The sequence below is a fragment of the Typopeltis vanoorti genome, chromosome 7 (genome assembly GCF_054136105.1).
Source record: "Typopeltis vanoorti isolate ZY-2024b chromosome 7, IOZ_Tvanoo_1.0, whole genome shotgun sequence".
NCBI classification, from domain to species: Eukaryota; Metazoa; Arthropoda; class Arachnida; order Uropygi; family Thelyphonidae; genus Typopeltis; species Typopeltis vanoorti.
In genome coordinates this window covers 64,624,883-64,647,229 of record NC_143555.1, presented here as the reverse complement: position 1 = coordinate 64,647,229, position 22,347 = coordinate 64,624,883, and the positions used below count along the sequence as shown (strand labels likewise).

At 35.7% G+C, this 22,347-nt stretch overlaps 1 protein-coding gene and 1 pseudogene across 2 annotated transcripts in view; both read left to right on the top strand.

The window, feature by feature from the left end:
• The first annotated feature begins 13,756 nt into the window (after window positions 1–13,756).
• The window catches only part of LOC150104732 (phosducin-like protein 3), a 46,749-nt gene continuing 38,158 nt past the window's right edge, over window positions 13,757–22,347 (top strand). Inside the window, exon 1 of one of the 2 annotated variants that reach the window (XM_090395912.1) lies at window positions 13,757–14,098. In XM_090395912.1, the coding sequence (XP_090252038.1) occupies window positions 14,063–14,098 (36 nt within the window). In that variant the 5' untranslated portion in view covers window positions 13,757–14,062. Of the gene's footprint in view, window positions 14,099–14,311; window positions 14,433–22,347 lie in introns of those variants that run through there. The other variant, XM_090395913.1, reaches the window with a different exon arrangement.
• Window positions 18,912–20,741, top strand: LOC150104733 (OTU domain-containing protein 5-like; annotated as a pseudogene).

The following is a 22,347-nucleotide window of genomic DNA, read 5'->3' as shown; positions in this document are numbered from 1 at the left end:
CAGGAATGGATTGATGAAAATGAGATACTGTATGGGGGACAGCATGGCTTTGTGAAGGGTAGATCATGCCTCAGTAATTTGCTCAAGTTTTTAAACACAGTGACGGCTGAACTGGATAAAGGTAATGAGTTTACAGTGATACTGCTGGACCTGGCTAAGGCATTTGACAGGATACCGCATGGAATTCTAATCCGTAAACTACAACATATGGGAATGGATATACAGTTGGTGAGATTGATAGGTGGGTGGTTGATGGAGAGATATCAAAGAGTGGTTTATTCAAGGGTGGAGTCCAAAAGACGGTCTGTGACTAGTGGGGTCCGCAGGGTTCTGTTCTTGGACCACTGCTGTTTAATCTGTTTATTAACGATAGAGGGAAGGATCTAAGTGGAACCGTTCATTTGTTCGCTGATGATGCAAAGTTGGGGAGGGCAATAGTGAATGCAGAAGATGTCAAAGTCTTGCAGGATGACTTAGATAGATTGGAGTTCTGAGCTAAGGAGAATGGATGTCAATTTAATGTGACAAAACGTAAGGTTATGCATTTTGGGGTGAAAAGATTAGCAGTAGTATACCACATGGGTGGAACTGTACTCCAAGAGATTGATGAGGCCAGTGACTTGGGAGTGTTGGTGGATAGGGAGATGAAGTTTAGGGGGCACATTGCGAAAGTAGCTAAATCAGCTCATCAACTCACTTGGTTGTTGAAAAATACCTTAACGAGCAGAGACAAGCAAGTTATTGTACCTCTGTACCTAGCCTTGATAAGACCTCATCTTGACTACTGTGCCCAGATTTAGTCACCTCGGTTCCTTCTTGATGGGGAAGAGGTGGAGAGGATCTACAGATGAGTGACTAAGATGATAGCAGGTCTATGGAATGAACCATATGAGAACAGGTTGAAGATTTGTGGGTTGCAGAAATTAGTTGATAGGCGGAAAAGGGGAGATATGATTGAGACATTCAAATTGCTAAAAGGATTCTATAAGATTAATTCAGAGGATATTTTTGAGATCCGGACTGGTGGTGGGAGAACTAGGGGACACCTATGGAAGCTGGGCAAGAGTGTGATTAGCAGTGGTGTTAGAGCTGGGTTCTTTACTTTTAGAGTAAAGAACCCAGTGGAATAAGTAAATGAGTAAATGAAATAGTAAATGAGAATAAATAAATGAGTGGAATAAGGTGCTAGAGTCTGTTGTGGATGCTATGACAGTGAGCGAGTTCAAGGCAAGGTATGATAGATACTGTGAGAATGTCGTATAGTTGTGTGGACATGATGTTTAGGGCCTCCCTCGATGAGTCTAAGGACTCACTGGAGTAGCCCGAAAATAATAACAATAATAATAATAATAATAATAATAATAATATATAGACATTTTTGCAGCGTGGCCTCACAACAACGATTCCTTACCTTCCTTTTTACCAAATTCAATACTTTACATCCTCGTATCAATTTAAGCATGGAAATTGAAAAGGACAATAAATTATCCTTTTTAGAGATCCTTCTCATCTTCTCACCATCAGGTAATTTAACAAGATCTGGTTACAGAAATCCCACTTTTACTGGACGTCACATTCCCAAACAATCTGCTCATCATCCTTCTGAAATGAAAGGAATCTTAAAATGTTTAATTCGACGAGCTAGAACTAATTGCTTAACTTTCCATCATTTACAGAAAGAACTTTCTGCTATCAAATAATGCATGAAATTAAATAGCTTTTCGGAAAGGACTACACAACATCTGTTGGATTCCTACAAGCCAAACCAAAACAACAAAGAATCAATAGTCGCGTTCCAATCCGATATATCTCTGGAATTTCAGAACGAATTTCAAGAATTTTAAATAAATATGATTTAACAGCTACTTATATTCCTATTAATAAACTATCTATCTATTTCCCCTCGTCTAGGGGATAAACGCTCAACTTTGTTGAGCGTTTATGTTTAAACAAGGGGAAATAAGTGGATAATTCTGGATTGGTATAACACTGAATAGAGACAAACCGCAACCAAGTGAACCACTAGTATTTTCATACTAGATCTAGTACTCTTTATAAGTTTTTTTAGTGTTGTAGTACGTTAACCAACAGATCTAATACATTCTTCCTTTCGAATAGTAATTAAAATAACATGAGAGTTAATAAGCAGGCCTGTGTATCTCAGTGGATGTGGCGCTTTCGTCCTCTGCGCTTGGTCGCTCGAAGTTGGACTTAAGTTCAAGTCTAGTCGCCGACTGGAGAAACGTTTTCTTCTACCGATTCCCCAGTTAGTCGATTTCTGACAAGGGCAAGCGAGTTTTTCCTCCCGGAAACTCAGGTTTTTCATCCCGTAAACTCGAGAAAATCGACCGTCGAACCCCATTATTTCAGACACTAACATATCTTGTTAAGGTTAGGTACCAAGAGATGGCAGCACTTGTTTGCCAGCCTCTTTATCGGTGGCTGCTATAATTAGTGATAGACATGGGCTAACTATATCTGATTGACTACTGGTGGAGATTGAATTCCCAACTCAGTCTCCAAAAAATGGATAGGGTTTAAAGGCATTAGTGATTTATTTATCTTAGCTGAGTTACACATATGAGTTTAATATTTTTCCTCTGCTTCAACCTCTCCATATATAACATTCAGTGACACCAGCATGATTTCCTTTTTTCCCTCCCTCTCTCACTGTTCACAAACATTCTTTTTCACCCACTCCGATCCCATACTCATGCAATCGGACTGGCATTGGCCAATGAAAATATTTTCTTCGCAATTCAAACACTTCTCGCGCGTTAGAAGATCATTACAACAATGAAAACAAGTGGAAAAATTAAATATTTTAATATGAGTAACCACCTTTTATTGATGTACAGCATAATTGGGAACCCCCATTTAAAAGATAAATCCAGCTGACAATGGTCAATTTTTAGACATAGAAAGTTTAGGAGCGTTATGAAGAGCTTGATAGAGATTGGCAAGTATTGAAGACTGTAGATGCATTGAAAAAAAAAGAAAAGGTTCAAGAATTCCTGGTTTTTTTAAATAAAGTTTTTGAAATGAAAAATGCTGTAGAAGAACAAATGTTTCCTAATTTAAGAACATTAGTTAAAGCTGCACTGTGCCTCCCTCATTCATCAGCAGCAACTAAAAGAATATTTTCAGCAGTGACAATAAATGAGAATCAAATAAGAATCTTACAATTGAGACTTCAGTTACCATGATTGACAACTGCAGCTCTTGGACTCATAGATGACTACATTGAGGTGAGTTTTTTTTTACTTTTTTTCTTTTCATATTTGTCATACATGTGTTAATTTAACGGTTTTACATTGAGTTCATCTATGATAATAAGGTAGTAATATCGTTGTCGTCTGAGAAATTCAGGTATAGGCTTTTTATGTCCTGTTCTTGCTCTGCAGATGAAGTTAATCTTTTCACCTTAATCTTGGACGTCCGCAGTCTCTTATTCCTGTAGGTTTATATTTATATGCTAATTTGGGGATCCTATTGTTATTCATCCTTTCTATGTGGCGTAGCCAATTTTGTTGATAATCTCCTATTTCTTGTATGATATTTTTTGTATCTACTCGTTCTCTTATTTCTGTGTTTTTTTATCTAACCCAGTGAGTCTCAGGAGAGGTCTTAGAAACTTCATCTATGCAGCTTCTGGTCTTTGTTTATTTCTTTGTTTTAGAATCCAAGTTTCACTTACAAATTTGAGAGATGGTTTAGAGGTCATGTTATGTCTTAATTGAGTTTCTTTAGTTATTCGTTTTCCAAAATTTCTTTTAATTATGCCTTTCATTCTATTGTAAATTTGTAGTCTTGCTTCCAATTGTGAATCAGTATTGTATTGCGAGATTATAATTCCCAAGTATTTGAATTCTGTAACCTGTTCTATTATTTTATTGTTAAGCATAATTTCGACTTTTTGAATGGTGTTTCTACACATTGCCATAGCTTTTGTTTTTGTTTCAGAGATTTTCATTTAAAATTTTTTTGCTGTTTCATTTAGACGGTTAGTTCCAATTTAAAGTTTATCTTCTGAATTTGAAATTAGTACTTCATCATCTTCATAAAGTATTGTATTTAGCTGTATATTATTTGTTAGCTTAACTCCATCTTTGACAGTTATTTTCCATTCTTTTATGATTCTGTTTATATAAATGTTGAATAGGATTGGTGATAAGCCACAACCTTGTCTTACTCCTTTACTTATAGTTATAGGCTTGGATAATGTTCCATCTGCAAATTTGATGCAAACTTTTGTTTCTATGTATTGACTTTTTATTGCATTAATTAATTGAGGAGGTATTTCATCATCTTTTAATATTTTACAGAGTAGATTTCTGTTCAAATTATCATACACCTTTTCATAGTAAATAAATAGAAGAAAAGTGAGAAGATTAAATTCTTTCTTTTTTCTATGATCTGTTGCATTGTGAAAGAGGCAGCTGTGCATCCTCTCCCTCTTCTAAAACCACACTGTTCTTCTTCTTCTTCTAAATAATTTTCTGTATATTTAATTAGTCTCTTTTTTTTAAAATGCTTGCATATAGTTTAGATTCTGTTATTAAAATTCAAATTTGAAAGGCTATTCATGGAATCAGCCTCAGCCTTAAGAAACATGCCAAACCTCAACAAATTTGGTTGCATGAGACTGCCCCAAATTTGGGAGACTTACATCAGAAGACCTTCAGCCCAACGGCCAAGAATACCTACATAGCCCGCTAGGGGGCACCATGAGGACTTTTAGGAGAAATAATAGCTTCCCGCTTCGTCCTCATTTACTGTGTGTGCAATGCCTGCGTGCACGTGTCTCTATTTTAAGTTCTTGTGAAGATGGAAACGTGACTTTGCCGAAATATTGGAAATATAGTTTAAAGTTTAATTTAATTTATATCCTGTGTACGTTGTAAATTCTTTAAGTTATTTAATAAGCATGTTATTAAGAGAGAAATGCCTCTGTAATTTCTACATTTGTCCTTCGGACCTTTTTTGTAAATATTTATTACTGCCCAAGTTTCCCATTCTTTTGGGACCTTTTGATATTTCCAGATGTTAGTGAAGAGTTTAAGTAGATCATCTTTTAAGTTATTGTCTGCATATTTAAAGAGCTCAACTCATATTGACCTCAGCTATCATGGCGGCTCGTGTGTTAGTGTTTCGTGTCGTGTATTATTGATGGCGAATTGTGAATTTGACTGATATGTTTTGATATTTTATGGCTGTGTATTTCTCAGTTAGGTGCTTCTTTCAAGTCAAGCATGTTTATTTGTGTCGGGTATTTTTGAATTTGACATAATTGGTTTGTATTTGGTATCAGATTGTATGATTTTGCATCGTTGTAGCTAAGCCTAATCTCGCTATTGTGAGAGCTTGTGGCTGTTAAATCTTCTTTTTAGCTACGTATGTAAACCCTTGTGTTAGATATTTTTGGTTATTCATATAATGACGTGTTTGATGAAACATTTTGAGAATGATATGCTATAGTGTTCGCGTTCTTGTTGTTAAGCTAATACTGCCATTCTCTGAGCATATATACTGGATGTTAAATAAAATCTATTGATTATAAGTGTATAATACTGAGATAATTATTTCAAGCAACGTATGTAAATTTTGTTAGGTATTGTTTAATATGAGGATTTTATTTTAAACTTAGTTCAGAACTCAATATGATAACAAGATCACAGACAATTTGTTTGAAAGGGCACAATCACACACCTAATATATTATCTGTTTTTAATAAATTACTTTCTAGTGAAAGTTTGGTGGATGTAACATTATCGTGTGAAGGAATGACCCTTAAGGCTCACAAAATAGTATTATCTGTAAGCAGCACTCTTCTGTACAGCTTATTTTTAGAGAACCCAAGTAGTCATCCTGTTGGGACATTAAATGACATGAAGTTCAACGACTTAAGGTTGATGATCCAATATATGTACCATGGTGAAATTAATATTTCATGGGATATGCTTCCATCATTGTTAAAATCTGCAGAGTTCCTAAAAATGAAAGAATTTTTGGAAGTTGCTAATAAGTACAATGATTCTGTGGAAGGCATACAGCAGAGCGCTTTAGATTATGATCGTCACGAAGCAGGGAAACCGATCATTGTTCACTTGGTTACTGAGGGCCAACTGTCAGGTGAAAGTGTGCATACGGGTGTATTGTCTTGTTCAGTGTCTGATGCTACAGTTGATTCTCACCTAACAGTCACAACCTTGGGTAATGATGACAACAGTCCTTTCATCAATTCAGGTGAATGTGTGCATAACGGTGTGTTGTCGGTTTCTTATGCTGCAGTCACGGTTTTTAGCGGTGATGATGGTCCTTTCATCAATTCAGGTGAATGTGTGCATGGCAGTGTGTTGTCGGTTTCTGATGCTACGGTTGATTCTCACCTGCCAGTCACAAACTTGGGTATGTCATCTGAGTCAGCCATTTCTTCTGTGGTTGCTGGGGATGTCAATCCAGATTACTTAACATCTTGTGTTTCTATAGTATCCCCTCTTGAATCTGATGTCAAAGTAGAAACGAAAGATTGTGCAGTCCATTCCACATCTTCTAATATATCAAATGTTTTGCCTATATTAAGTGACTCGTATGATCGTAGAAGTTTTAATGTAATATACGATGATACATCTGGTTTGACTAATATCCCAAGTTTAAGTGATCAAGACTTCGCAGTTAGCTACCATCAGTCACTTAGGGAACATACATGTTTTATACAGCCATATCCCAATGTATCTGATAGAAGCATGTGGAGTAGACTGTTGTGCAAGTTCTCCTGAAACAAATGAACGGACAATTTTAAATGACTGTAATATATTTTATAATTTTGTTCAGACCAAATTGTATAATCTATCTTTTAGAATTCCAATATGTTCTGATATTTTTTATGGAATAGGAAGTATGGGGGGATTAAGAATGACAAAGTATGAGAATGACAGAAGTGAATATGTGCATGGAATAAATAGTGCAGAAATAGATACACACATATTGCTGACTGATATACTAAAGAATGTGAGAGAGGTTCAGGAACAAAAACAAGCATCAGTGGGAGTAAACGATGTCAAGTTAAGAAGAAGCAAAAAAGATGTTGTGCTGTATGGGAATTCTATAATTAAGGGTGTGAAGGATGGTAGAGTAATTAAAGCGTGTTATCCAGGGTCAAAGATTAAGGATATAACTGGGGCTGTGAAATTGCAGAAAGATAGAGTGAGTGAGATTATTGCAGTTATAGGGACGAATGATCTACGTAGCAAAATATTTTCTGTAAGACGGGATTTGAAGAATTTAATGATAGCAATGAATGCAAAGAGTGAGAGTGGAAAGATCATGAGTGTGCTACCACGATTTGATTGTGATGAAATGAACAGAAGAGCAATTATAGTAAATGGAATGGTGTCCAGATTGTGTAAAAGGTTTTGTAAAGAAATGAAACTGAATATTCATTTTTTGAATGTCTGGGATGAGTTTGATAAAAGGAAGGAGTATTTTAAGAGAGATGGTTTGCACTTAAATGGATTAGGAGCTTGGCATTTAGAACATTTATTGATAAAGGACAGAGTAAAGTGTCATAAACAGGGAAATGGGATTTGCTATGAAGGCAGGTGATAGAGTCAGCTGTAAATAGTACTAAGGTCATTAATCGTTGTGAAACTGGGATTAATTGTTCGCAGAATGTTAACAGTATACAGAGTGGGGTAATTCGCACACAGGGATATTATGGGAAGAAGGGAGTATTGCAGTTTATGTATACTAATGCTCGAAGTATTAGGAATAAGTGTGAAGAATTTTTGTCATTACTTAGTGCAACATGGCCAAAAATTATAGGAATTAGCGAAACTTGGTTAACCAAGAATGATATAGTTATTGGGATTGAATGTAAGGGGTACAGTATTTTCAGGCAGGACAGAGATGACAGAATAGGGGGGAGGGGTTTTATTAATGATAGACGAAACATTAAAGCCAAAAAAGATAGAAGTACCTCACTGTGATAGGTATGTAGAGGGCAGTTCATTAGAGGCTGTTTGGTGTGAGATAGAGATTAACAAGGCGAAATATGTAATTGGTTGTTGCTATAATCCAAGGGGAATTAAGGGAGAATGTAGATAGCATGTATTGGCAAATTAGCACGATGAGTAAAGGTCAAGTAATTATTATGGGGGATTTTAACTTGGGGACATAGATTGGGGGGAAGGAATGGTCACAAGGAACAAAGGAAATGGAGTTTATACAATTGTTAAGAGATAATTACCTGAGACAGCATGTGATGGAAGGGACAAGAGATTCTAGAGTGTTAGATCTGGTCATAACATCGGAGAACATATCAATAAGTAATTTAGTTACAATGTCTCCACTTGGGGAAAGCGATCATGTAGTCTTGACCTGGGAGATTGAAAGACTTGCTGAATATTCTATTAAGAATGGGTATATGTGGAATTACAAGGCTGGTGATTATGACAAGCTGAGAAGTCAGCTTTCAGCTGTATTATGGCATGAGAAATTCAAGGGGAGAGATGTTGATGGTGCATGGGAGATTCTCAAGGAGTATTTGAAGAAAGCTGTATCAGACTGTATTCCCAGAGTCAGAAGGAGAAATCAAGTAGGAGTAAAATGGATGACTAATACTATTAAACAGGAGTTGCAGATAAAGAAAAGGTTGTGGAAGACGTATAAAGAAAAAGGTGATGAGCGTTCCAATCAGCAATATAAGGTACAGGCAAAGAGAGTAACCTGTATGGTAAGGAAAGCCAAAGCTAATTATGAGAGGAAGCTAGCTGATGAATCCAAAAGAAACCCTAAAGAGTTCTTTCGCTATGTGGCTAGTAAAAGGAAGAATATCCATGGAAAGATTACTTTAAAAAGTGTTGATGGTAAGGAAATTACTGAAGCTAATCAAATAGTTGAGTTTCTTAGTGATCATTTCGCAAAAGTGTACCATCTTCGTAGTGAGAGTGCAGTGTCAGATGTGCCATTGACTGATGAGAGTATAGAAATAGATGAAATTGAGGTGCTTAATATTTTAAAGAACCTTAATGCTAACACTGCCATTGGGTTAGATGGCATATCGGCCCATGTGTTACGAGAATGTGCAAGAGAATTAGCAACTCCTCTAACCAGGATGTTTAATTTAAGCCTCAGTTCTGGTAAAGTGCCAATAGAGTGGAAAGAGGGGAAAATAGTTCCATTGCACAAGGGAGGCTCTAAGACTGAGGTTGCAAATTATAGACCAATCAGTATATCTGGAGTGGTGGTTAAGATTTTGGAGAAATTAGTTAAAATTAGAATTCAGGACTGGGTGGACAGCAATATGATACTTTATAAGGGGCAACATGGTTTTGTGAAGGGTAGGTCTTGCCTAAGTAATTTGCTTACGTTCTATAATAAAGTAACAGTGGAGTTGGATAAAGGAAATCCTTACTCAGTGACACTGCTTGACTTTGCAAAGGCTTTTGACAGGATTCCACATGGAACTCTGTTACATAAATTAGAGCAAATGGGTTTGGATCCGAAGATGGTGATTTGGATTAAAGGATGGCTGGCGGACAGATATCAAAGAGTGGTTTACGGAGGAGCTGAGTCCAGGAAAAGGCAAGTGACTAGTGGTGAACTTCAGGGCTCAGTTCTTGGTCCTCTATTGTTTAATTTGTACATCAATGATATTGGAAATACCTTGAATGGAAATATCCACTTGTTTGCTGATGATGCAAAATTGGGAAGAGCGATAATCAATTCAAATGATGTGGATATTTTAGGATGACTTAAATAGGCTGACGCTATGGACTGAGGTAAATGGCTGTCAGTTCAACGTGGCTAAGTGTCCCGTGATGAGACTCATCACGGTCTCCCGTGATGAGTCTTTTGACTCCATGGAGACACCGTTAAAATAATAATAATAATAATAATATTTCATCCAGGCCTGGGCTTTTTCTATTTCTTGAATTTTTAAATTCTTTTTCTAATTCTTCCATTGCTATTTCCTGTGTGATATCTTTAATTTTGTAAGTTTTGTCATTGTTTTGTATTTCTTGTTTTTCAATCCACAATGTTTTATAGTGTTCTGTCCAATCCGCTTTGGAAATTAGATTATTCCTTAATTCATCATTTTCTGCTGTTTGTAGTTGCCTGAAAATTTTAAAACCTATTCTTTGTGGTCCAGTGATATCCTGCTCTAATGAATTAACATATTTACTCCAATCTTCTCTGCATATACTTCTGGAAAGCTTTCTGCTTCAGCCTGTAGTTTATTATATTCTGTATAGTGAGCAGCGTTTTCACTCTGCAGATAGATTTTAAAAGGCTGTTTTTCCTTTCGATTAATTCCTTTACGTCATCATTCCAAGTTCGGAGCCATTTGTTTTGGGTTTTTTTTATTTATAACCTAAACTTTCCTCTGTGCTTTTAGTATGGTTTCCTTTATGTTTTTCCAGTCAGTTTCGATATTGTTTGTGGTTGGTTTTATTTTATCTCTTATTCTGCTTTTACATAACTTTCTGATACTCTCCTGTTCTAGGAGGTGAATTTTAAACTATTTATTAGATGTTGGTACATTATCTTTTTTTTCTTTTTAAGTATCTGGTTCTTTTTATAAATTCAAAACTGCTTTCAACTAACATGTGATCACTATCAATTTCGCTTCCTCTAAAAACCCTTGTATCCTTGATATTATTATTTAGTTTGTTGTTAATAATAATGTAATCTATTATTGATTTAGTTCCTTTTGCTTCCCATGTGTACTTATGTATATTTTATGCCTGAAGAAGTTATTGCTGATGTTTAGACTGTTAGATATGCAGAAGTCTTATAATAAAATCCCATTGTTATTGGTTACTAATTTTCCCTCTGATCCAATGCATCCTGTTATTGGGTTATTTCCATCTCTAACGTTGAAATCTCCCATCAAGATTATTGCTTCATTTTTATTTGTTTCATCAATACATTCCTGAAGTTTTCCATAAAATTCTTCTGTCTCTTCCTCTTTCCATCTATTAGGGCATAAATTCCAAAAATATTGAATGTTTGATTCATAATTTTTATTCTAACTTTGATTATTCTGTCTGATAACCAAGTATAATACAAAATTTTGTTTTTCCATTTTTTATTAATTCAAATTGCAACCCCAGATGAAGCCCATTTGTCTTCTGGAATTCCAGAGAAGATCATGACATAACCTTCCCGAATTTGAGATTCCCTTCTTTTTCTTTTGTCTTAATTATTGCTGCTATATCAATGTTTCTATTTTTTTTATTCTCGATTTAGCTCATCAATTTAGTGTGTAATTCCACGGAAATTCCAAGTAGCTATTTTTAATTTCTCAAAGAGAAGTCCCTGTCCATCAGCCAGGTCAATTCCGATAAAATCCATCCTATTTTTCTTCTTCAGAGTTTTGCGAGTAATTGCAAATTTCCCCTGGATAGGCTACCAACCTTTCTCAGGGTGAGTTCGGGGCTGCCATCTTAAAGCCTCCAAACCTGCCTTTTAGGAGGGAAAGCAGACTCCCATTGCGTGAGGCGAAAAAAAACATAGTATAATAGGAACGATTCACCCCTAGCCTTCGACCACTCTAACAGCATTGAGAGAAGAAGCAAGCAAGAAAGAAAGACGAGTAGGGACCGGTCTACAGATAATATACAGATGTATATTACATGGAATAAGGAATGGTCCAACATCAGGTGCTTCGGGTCTGCAGCTCCCGTACTCACTAAAGTGAGCCCTTGAGGTATAATATCGAAAAAATGCATGCCTAAATAGAGTGAAACGAAAGCATATAAAAATTGAGTACTTTTTGTTTCAGATCTAGTACCCTTTTCCTACATAACTTGGTACCATTTTTTTTTTGCTGGATGGTCACATTCTCTGGTCCAAAACTCGCCTTCTGCACAGATATCGGTATAAATTCGAACTCCCATTCAAAGAGACTGCTGAGGCCTTACTTCAACTCTCTAACTTAAATCGGAATGACTGCCTATCCTTGTCAAAAATATGGGAAAGTTTCATCCGAATAACACATTCATTATTAAAGATATATTTCGGTGATTATACCACATTTTTTATTATTCAGTTATACAAAATACTGAAATAATAGTTCCCGACAAGTTTCGTAAATCATAGGATTTACATCTTCAGGGGGTAAATAGTATAACTTAAAGTTTAAACAAGAGAATTAATAAATACAAATCATAACCGTCTGGCTATTCATAAACTCAAATAACAGAATGCAGATATAAAACGTTATTGACGTTGAACAATACTGGAACGATGTCACGTGTTCTTGTTCTTGTTCATACAGTCCGAGCTTAGATTGAGGTAAATTTTTTATTAGAGCTGACCACACTTGATGGAGAATTAAACCTTGATTTTTATTGCATTAGGTTAGGTTTTTCAGCATATTTGCAGCTTCTTTAAATTTTCTTTGATAACTGTTGTTTTCTATTTATGACATCGTCGTTTGTTGCCATAGTAAATCGTGTCCAGTGGAAGTGGTATGGAAAGCAAGATCCGTTTTTTGTTCTCTTTTGTATTGTATGTCTTTTTGGTGTTCAGCCATGTGTATTTCTCCAGATCTTCCTGTCTGTCCTACGTAGCAAATCCCGCAAGAACAATGGATTTTGTAGACTCCTGGTTTTTTAAGAGGATGATGAGGTGGTTTTGGTGGATGTAGAAATCTTGAGATTTTTTCCATAGGAAGGAAGGCTACTTTTATGTTGTGTTTGTTCATTAATTTGGCTAGCTTATCTGTAACATTTTTGATATAACGAAGCGAGATTGCGTTTTTGTAATCCTGTTTTATTGTATTGTTAGTTGGAGGCATTTTAAGGATTCTCTTGATGGTTTTTGTTTCATACCCATTCTGTTTAAGGATTTGTGTTAAATATTTTAGTTCTTCATTACATCTTTCTTGTGTGCTGGGGATATTGTATGCTCTGTCTCGAAGAGTTTTAATTAAGCTTATTTTTTGTAAAGAATGGTGGTATGAAGTTGCATTTAGAAATGTTCCAGTGTTGGTCGGCTTCCTATATACTGAGAAGGAGAGTTTACTTTCTTCATTAATTTCTAATAGAATATCCAGAAAAGGAAGTTTTCTATTTTTTTCTTGTTCTAAAATGAATTTTATAGTGTGTGCAAATTGTTGAGATAATCTTTGAAATTGATAAGTTCATCTGTTGTTCCATTGAATATGATGAAAATATCGTCCACATAGCGTAGCCATATTTTTGAACCATTTGAATATATTTTTCCATTTGAACCAATTAGCCACAGAAGTCTACGCCTGCAATTACATTCATTATTATTGTTTTTATTTATTTAATTAAAACCTTCTAGATACTACATCTGCCTAATGATATCTTTAGTATGATATTATAAATTAAGTTTTTTTTTTGTATGACATTGTCAATTTATGCATGTAATTTATTCTGCACTCTTATGTTTATCTTTCTTCAGTGAAATGATATCTGATTAGTGATGTAACATCACGCGGCATGTTCTAATTTTGAATGATCAATTGTTTGTATTCTACCTTGTAAAAAACTGTTTTCTGTCATGCCGCTGATGATAGTTTGTTATTTTCAAACTGAAATATCTGGCAGTATATTAAATATACTTTCCTTGTGCTAACGTGTAGATAATTCTTAATGTAATGTCACAAGTTTCTCTTAAAAGTAGAATTATATTCTGATTAAATATAATGGTTTATTTAGTTTTCGTTTGTTTTCATTTAATTGTACAGTACATAATACTTTCAGCGCCTCCGTAGCGCAATTGGAAGAACGACGGTACATTGCGCCCTTCGATTGGAATAGGCCTAGGTTCGATTCTCGTCGCGACGGGAGGAATCTTTATCTGGTCGATTTCAATCGAAGGTGAGTTAGCCGATCTCATATGGAGGTAGCAGGGTTTTTTCTCCCGGAAACTCGGGTTTTTCATCCCGCATACATACAAATCGGCCCATCAGAACACACGCAATTTACAGACAAAAATTACTAGTTGTGGTGGTGTTGGAAGTGGGCGGTAGATGGCGTTGATGGAGATGATTCGTAGTAGAGGTTAGGTGTAGAGAGAATTGTAGATGTCCTCCCACGATGAGTCTTCGGACTCCTTGGAGGTATCAGGAATAATAATAATAATAATAATAATAATACTTTCAAATTATTAATAACTTAAACATAATTTTTATATAATTATAGATGCGTCATTTAAAAATATTATTATTTTATTATTTTTTTTTTATGGAGAACTTAGTTTTAAAGATGGAATAATAATTGTTTTGGTCAGTTTGGCAATCATTTCTTACAACAGTATATGTGTAGGTCGATCACAGAGGGTGTGTCGGTTTGTTATAGTGTTCGGCTATCATTCCAGCAGTTCGGAAAAAATAAATTGTATTGTAAATGACATATGATTAGGTAGCTGTGTTTTGATAATAACCATACAAGCAGGTATGTTTTAGTTTAAACTTAAAATTGTTTGGTTGTATTAATTATTTGCTGATTTTCGAAATCGTTACAGAACGATTTTAATCACCATTAATTGATTATACGGGTTCACTAGGTAAGAAAATTAGCATTATTGAAACGCTTAACATGCTTAAACGAAGCATTTAAAATCCTCGTTTAAATTGCCTAAGAAACATAGTAATTGATAGAAGTATGGCTATTCACTATGTGGTGAATATTTACCACATGGTGAATATCCATCATGTGGTGATATGCTGTCAACAGTATCTCTGGGGTGACGCGGTGAAGTTTAGGTGGAATCATTCACTATTCAGAAACTTTCCAGAATGTTCTTTGCATTATAGAACTTGATTTCTAAACTTTGCTTCTCTCTCATTTGATTAAGTGAACAGCTTGGGAAAACCAGCTCTCATTTACGCATAAGCTAGACAAGCTACATCTTATGGCCTGACATTATAAGAGGCCAATGCTTCAGTAGAGATAACCCAAAATGTATTATTAGAGGACCCTCATAAAAGTTTCTTAGAAGCCACAGTAACTTTAAATCAGCCTACAAGCCCTACAAACACATTGAAAGTTTAGTATTCGGATCTTATTTCCTTTAAGTCACTCCGCACCAATTTATCTCCAACTCATCACAGATACTATCCGTAGTTCCCGGAAATTCACTTTCTGGGGACTACCGAAGCATTCACTTCACCTTATTGCCAACCAAATGCGAAATCTGATTGAGTATAAATGCCTTTGGTTATTTGGCCTCATTCCCAAGCGTTTTGAGTTTGTCTCCTCTTTAAAACATCAACCCAGAATTATTTTGTCTTTGGAATGGTAAAGAACCTTTAGTATTACTTGATTTTTCTCATTACAAAGTCACTTGGAAGATAATTTCATGTTGTTTATCATAAACTTACACATATTATCTTATCTACGTGCCATTTCATATTGCAGTTTTGTCCATAAATTGGACAATTTCAAACTTGAGCAGCATGCAGGTTGTGAATTTTCATCATCATCGGAACCTGCACCAGGAATAATAGGCTGTGGGAAACTTTCAAACAAAAGCTGTCTTGTCAAAATCCTTAAAATAAATTTTTCTTTTTTTCAAGGAATAGGCATTTGCCTGTTCCTGCTTCACTGATCTTTCCATCCTGCAACTTTTCTTCCTTCCCTTTGGTCTTTATCTATCCACCTCTTTTGGTAGCCACTATCTTTCCATCCTAAATATTATTATTACTTGACACCTCCAGGAAGTCCAAAGACTTATCGAGGGAGGGCATCTACTCTACAACTCTGTCTCCACCAATGGACAACAACACCATCTACCACCCATCACCACCACTAGTATTCCCACAGATAATCACAAACATCCATGCACACGGTGGGATTCGAACTTGCAGCCTTTTGGCTGGAGAGCGGATATGCTAATCACGCGGTCAACCAGGCCGGCATAGATGTTCTTTCATGTTCACTATGTTGGTGGTTTAATGGAATGACTAGGAAAGGGTTAAAAACTAATTTTAATGCTTCCAATATTTTGTCTGTCACTGAGACATCTTCAGGGATTACAACTAACTCGTGTAACACACACACACACACACACACACAAAGACAACACATTACTAAATAAATGGTGACTCTTAAGTCCTATTTAGGTGATGTGTTCTCTATGGGCATTTTTAGGTGGCCTAGGATGTAAAGTGGGACCTCTGACAATTATTGTTTCCCAAATTTTGGGAAGTTTTATACATATGTATTTATTTAAATTTCGTTGATTTTCTGAATGTCACTGCAGATTCTGAAAACAGTCTTTTCTTTACACAATAAATAACGGAAAAAACTCACGTAGAAAGATTATTTATTAGTATAATTTTCGCCTGTGTGTCACAGGCATCTTCAGTACATTAAGCTCAAAATTAAACACTAACTGACAGTTCCAAAAAGCGCCACCTAAGTAGCTGGTGTAAGATAACTAAAAAGGTCAATAACTTTCCTAAAAATAAAAAAATAAAAAAATAAATTAATACAATAAAAAGTTAGGAAAGATTAGCTGATTTGTAAAGTACTGTCTCCCATAAAGGGGATAGACGTAAGCCGTCAGATCTGTTTAAGTTAGGAGAATGAAGTAGAGTTTCACATGTTTCTTTATAAAAGTGTTCCATGAGAAACTGACTTTTGTGAAGAACTCTTGTCTTTCTCCAATGAACTCTGTGTCTAGTGAAGATGGCATGTTCAGAAAGTCCAGACTTTTCAGGGTTTAAAGTATTCAATATAAGATTGGTGTTCTTCTAGCTGAATAGAGGCAGATCTTCCCGTTTGTCCGAAATAAAATAATCCACAAGAGCACAGAATCTGGTAGACACCTGGATGATTAAGATGTGGAAGCTTGACCTTAGGAGAAGTGAGAAAGGTGGAGATTTTTCTAAACGGTCGAAAGGCAACAAAAATATTCAGTGGTTTTAAAACTTTTGCTATACGTTCACTGATGCCTTGTACATAAGGGATAGTAATGCGCGTTATTTCCTCTGTGTTTGAAGAGGAAGACATATTAAAACTACTCAAAGTTCTTTTAATGAAGCAATTCTTATAACCATTAGATAGAAAGGAAGAAGTTATGTATTGTAGTTCTTTCTGTAAAAGATCGTCTGTAGAACAAAAGTAGTGGGCCCGATGAACCAGTGTTTTAATAGTTCCTGCCTTTTGACTGGGATGGTGATGAGATTCCGCATGGATATAATGGCCTGTATGAGTCTTCTTTCTATAAACTGAGAAATGTAGGTTACCATCTGGTTGGCGAAGAATTAGAAGATCTAAAAAGGCTAACTGCTTATTTGATTCTACTTCTAGGGTAAACTTGATCCTAGGATGAAATGCGTTTAACTTAGTGAGAAATTGTTGAAGTTCATCAGAAGAGCCATTCCATATAGCAAAAATGTCATCGACATATCTGAACCAGTGCGTAGGTCTGGGAGAAATATTGTTAGTGTTTAATTTTGAGCTTAATGTACTGAAGATGCCTGTGACACACAGGCGAAAATTATACTAATAAATAATCTTTCTACGTGAGTTTTTTCCATTATTTATTGTGTACCGATATGTCTACTCACGGTTTACCTCTTTTAAAACTTAGTCTTTTCTTTTTAAATTTACTATGGTGGAGCATGATGGTTTTCTTCCAGGAGATCCTGTGGGTTGTATCCAGTACATAGTCTGCAAGGACAGATTGACCATAGTCGTGATTTGCAGATGTATGATTTGTGTTCTAACGGATGGTCGCTGATCTACTTGTCTGTCCAAAATAAGCCAACTTGCCGGAACAGACTACTTTATATACTTCAGATACTGAGAGAGGAAGAAGCCAATCTTTGGTGGAACAGATAAGTGTAGCAAGTTTCCTCTGGGGCTGAAAAGCTGTAGTGGCTATTTTTTCTGATGTGCCACAGGTGTAAAGGATGGTGATGACATTTCTGAAATCCTTCTGAGGGGATGGACAAGGAATGGGGGGGGGGGGAAATGACTGATTACTTTTTTAATTCAGTTGAGTTCGGTTGAAATATAAGTTCCACTGAACAAAGATTATAGGCACTGTTGGTTAGAGTTTTAATAATGCCATATTGCTGAGAGGTGTGGTGGTGGGGAAGTTTGTGAATGTATCTGCCTGTGTGAGTGGGTTTTCTATATATAGTGAAGGAAAGGATAATCATTAGGAAGGAAAATAACTATTATTTTCCTTTTCCATTGTAAACTGGATTTTTGGATGTAATGTAGACTATTGAGGTGACTGAAGGAGTCTAGTGTATCTGGGCCATGAAGCCAAATAGAGAACACATCATCTACATATCTTATCCAGATAGAAGGTTTGAGAGGGGCTGAGTCTATGGCTCATTTTTTAAAATTTTCCATATAAAAATTGGCAGGGAGGGGGCGAGGGGGATAGGGACCCATAGCAGTTCCCTCTATCTGTATGTAAATTTTGTTCTTTCAAGAAAAATAACAAGAATTGATGGCAAAGGAAAGGAGATCTAAGCAATCTTTCCTTCTGATATCTTAGATCGCTTAACTAATTTTTTGAGAGAAAATTGATCAAAAAATACAGCCTAATTTTTTGTTTTTTTATTACCCTTTAATGAAGAGAGTTTGATGTCACTCTGGCACATGCATACATCCACACACACATATAGCAAAAAAAAAAAAAAAGTCTGCACTTTTTGTGTACTTACAAGACATTGTGAAACTGCAACTTCAGACATTGCTAAAAATCACAGTCTGTTCTTTGTACAACATATGAGCAATTATAGTAAACTTCAGTTTAGTATTCTCTTGATTGTGGTGTCGCATAACCCAACATTACAAGGTCAGAAATATCTTTATTCCTACCATTTTTTTTTTTTTTTTGCATCATTTTTCTTCACACATTCTTGTTGGGTTGGTTTTATTCTCTATGAGTGACATATCATCTGTGAAATGGCAGGCAGTAAGCATAAAAAGGAGTTGGACTTGTTCTTGGATGACAACAAGAATTCACAAAGGCTTCGTGTTTTCCAGCAAGGTCTGTTAGTTCCATCTTGAAATTAATGGGCTTCTTTGATTGGCTTAATTTTCTATATGTATGAATTTCTTACAGCTACTGTCGGAAGATGGAAAAATATTTTCTTATAATATTTATCATTATAATTTCTTGTTATTATAATTAGCTACAATGTGGAGGATGACAGCAGATTTGTTCTTACATTAACATTCCTTCATTTGATTTTAATAAACTGTTAAAAATATTTGCATCATGTTTACATTTCATTAGTCTCCTTGCCTTGCTGGGAATCTATTCTTTCACCTCTTTTCAGTTTCCTCTTTGGCTGTGGGCATTTCTTTTCTTGTTTACTTTGTACCGTGTGTGTGCGTGTGTGTCTCTGCGATGCTTTATCAAGATATCTGCTAGTTGGGCAGATATAAAAATAATTATCAGTAGTCAAGCAGTGACACTTTCCTAATGAAGGTTTCATCAAGTCATAATTTGTGAAGATATACAGGAAGGTTCTTTAATTTTGGTGTTGGTGTTGTGGTGTGAAATTTACTTATGTGTCAGTAGCTGCAAGGATATATAAGGTGATGATCATGACAATTTTACCTAAGAAAAGCTCTCAAACAAAAAAACAGAGGGAAAAAAATTCCAACACAAACACTCATTTGTATTTGTATCATGGGAACTATCATGGACATCAACCTCATTCTCGGGGGGGGGGGGGGTCAAGAATGATTTAATTTACCATTGAGAAATTCTCCTCTAGGGTGGCCACCTACTACACGAAATAAAAATGACCTGCACTTCTAATTCTGCTTATGGGATTATGATAGTGGTCCTAGTCATTCCAAATAATGGAATTGGGCATTGCCTCATTGAAATTCTTATAAATTGCATTCTCACACACGCTCTGGACATAGCCATAGAACAAATGGTGCATCAAACTTTCAGAGACCTGGCACTTCTCAAAGTGTGCATAGTGCTTCTGAAGAAAAGCCAAATAATGCTATTCAGGTAAAGATAGGAGAAGACACTGAGGAAAATCCCTCAGCATATAATAGTGGTGATGAATATGATGGGCTTGTTGATATGTAGACAGGAGAAGAAATAGTGGAGAGGGAAAAATCTTTGAGAAAAAACTCAGGAAAGAGGGTTACATAATTAAGAAGATGGGTGATGATAGTGCTTGCTTATTTAGAGCTGCAGCCGATCAAGTATATGGAGATCAAGAGATGCATTCAGTTGTTAGGAAACTATGCATGAATTATATGTCAAAGAATTCAGACATATTTTTCCCAATATGTAACAGAAGACATTCGAAGAAAACAATGCGACCATATTCATGGGAGCCATATAGAAATGCAAGCCATGTACAATACGCCAATTGAAGTTTATCATTATAGTACAGGGCTAATCAATATATTTCATGGGATACAGCAAACAGTGATCCAATTTGGTTGAGTTATCACAGGAATGTTCATTCCAGTTTAGTTCCATTCCAATTCAATTGTTGATCCTTACAAAGCAACAGTTGGACCTGGTCTCCCATACTTTAAACCAGGGCTTGCAGGTAAATTTATTGTGAAAGATGCTATAAGAGCTTCTGAATATTTGGAATTGGAACACCAGTTCTGCTGGAAGATAAATTAAGGACAACTGACTGGGAGGCCACTAATGAAGCCACTGAAGAGCAAGTGAGAAGAGAATCATATCTTGAATTGCTTAGAGAAAATGAAATGAGAACAAGGAAAAAGAAATCCTTGCAGGCACAATAAGCAACAGCTACCAGTAGTTAGTTCCAGCCTTTCATCTGAGAATTGGTCGATTGGTAGAGCCTCTGCGTCTTCCAATGCTGTTGGCACACTCTCCCTCGATGAGTCTTTGGACTCCCTGGAGGTGTCAAATAATAATAATAATAATATTAATGGAGGGATGTCACCTCAGATAGCAGGGTGTATATCACCTTGCTTATGCACAAATACCTCTGCATGCAACAGTCCAAAGATGATAGAATGCCATACAGATGATCAAATAGTAAAAATGCCAATGAAAGAACCGAGTCCAAAAGCATAAAGCTCTGGAAACTGTGCAGGAGCTTATGCACTTATTAATGGTATAGAGGAAAGTACCAGTGGAATTACTAATTCTTCATCTGCAGAGGCCTTAAGCCAAGAAGGCTTCTCTGTTATTGAAACTGTAACAATTATGAACCAATGTGTTTGGTCTTAATGACTGGAATGATACAGACATTCTAGCTCATGTATTAGCAGAATCCCAGCAGCAATATCTTAATCCACTAAAACGTACAGTGTCAATAACCAAAGATGATGATACAGCTAACAATTGCTGAAATCTATTGTATAGTAATTAAAGGAAAGGGAGAGGGATGTAGGATTGATTTAAAAAAAAAAAAAACTTAAATTTTATTGTGCCACCTGGTTGAGGGCTTTTTAAAAGACTTTTAGGCTCTACATTTTCTGTAACTTTTTTTTCCAGCCTGGTTGAGCTAAAAGTGCTCTTACCATATATCACTTTGAACCTTATGCCCAGCCTGTCAACGTAGTGGCAATATCTAAGGGCAAAGAAACAAAATTCAGGGCAGGATATTTTCAGAATCATGCAAAAATGGTGTAGTACAGATGTACTACACCAGTAACTTAGTTCTGTTACTTATACATATGTATATTTAGCCTTTTATGCTTCTCATTAGATTGGAACATATCTCTGTTGTGCCTGTACTTCTGTGGAGTAACCTTGCAGTTGTTCATGCAATATGCACACTACACCAGGGAGATAAGAAATAGTGCTTTTGTACTACTACTATAATGTACCTTGTTAAACCTTTTTTGTTGTTTTGTCCAATAAATTTATGAAATATGTTTGTTTTAAAAAAAAGAAGAAAAAAATAGGTATCCCGCGATTAATCTTTGGACATGGAGGTGCCCGTGTAATAATAATAATAATATATGCAAATTATAAATCAATACTGAAAAATTAAAATAATAAAAATAGAAAAAAAATTACCTTACCTGACCTATGATATGCTGATTAACAGAGCATGTAAAGTTTTATTCAGAATTTAATATTGCACAGAACCAAGGCAATCTTTATAAGGTATGAGTATTTTTTGTTTTGTATTTTTTAATCAGTAATCACATCACATCCTAGGTTTTGCAATGATTTAAATTTTTCATTTAGGTGCTGATTATTATTATTATCAGTAGACATCCATGGAGTCAGGAGACTCATTGTTGGAGGTCCCACTCTCACATTTCAGTACCTCTATTTAAATGCATTCACTGGCCTTGCACTCACCACACTCTCAGGCAGTGCATTCCAATCACCTACATTCTCCATGCAAAAAATCTACTCCTCTGCTCC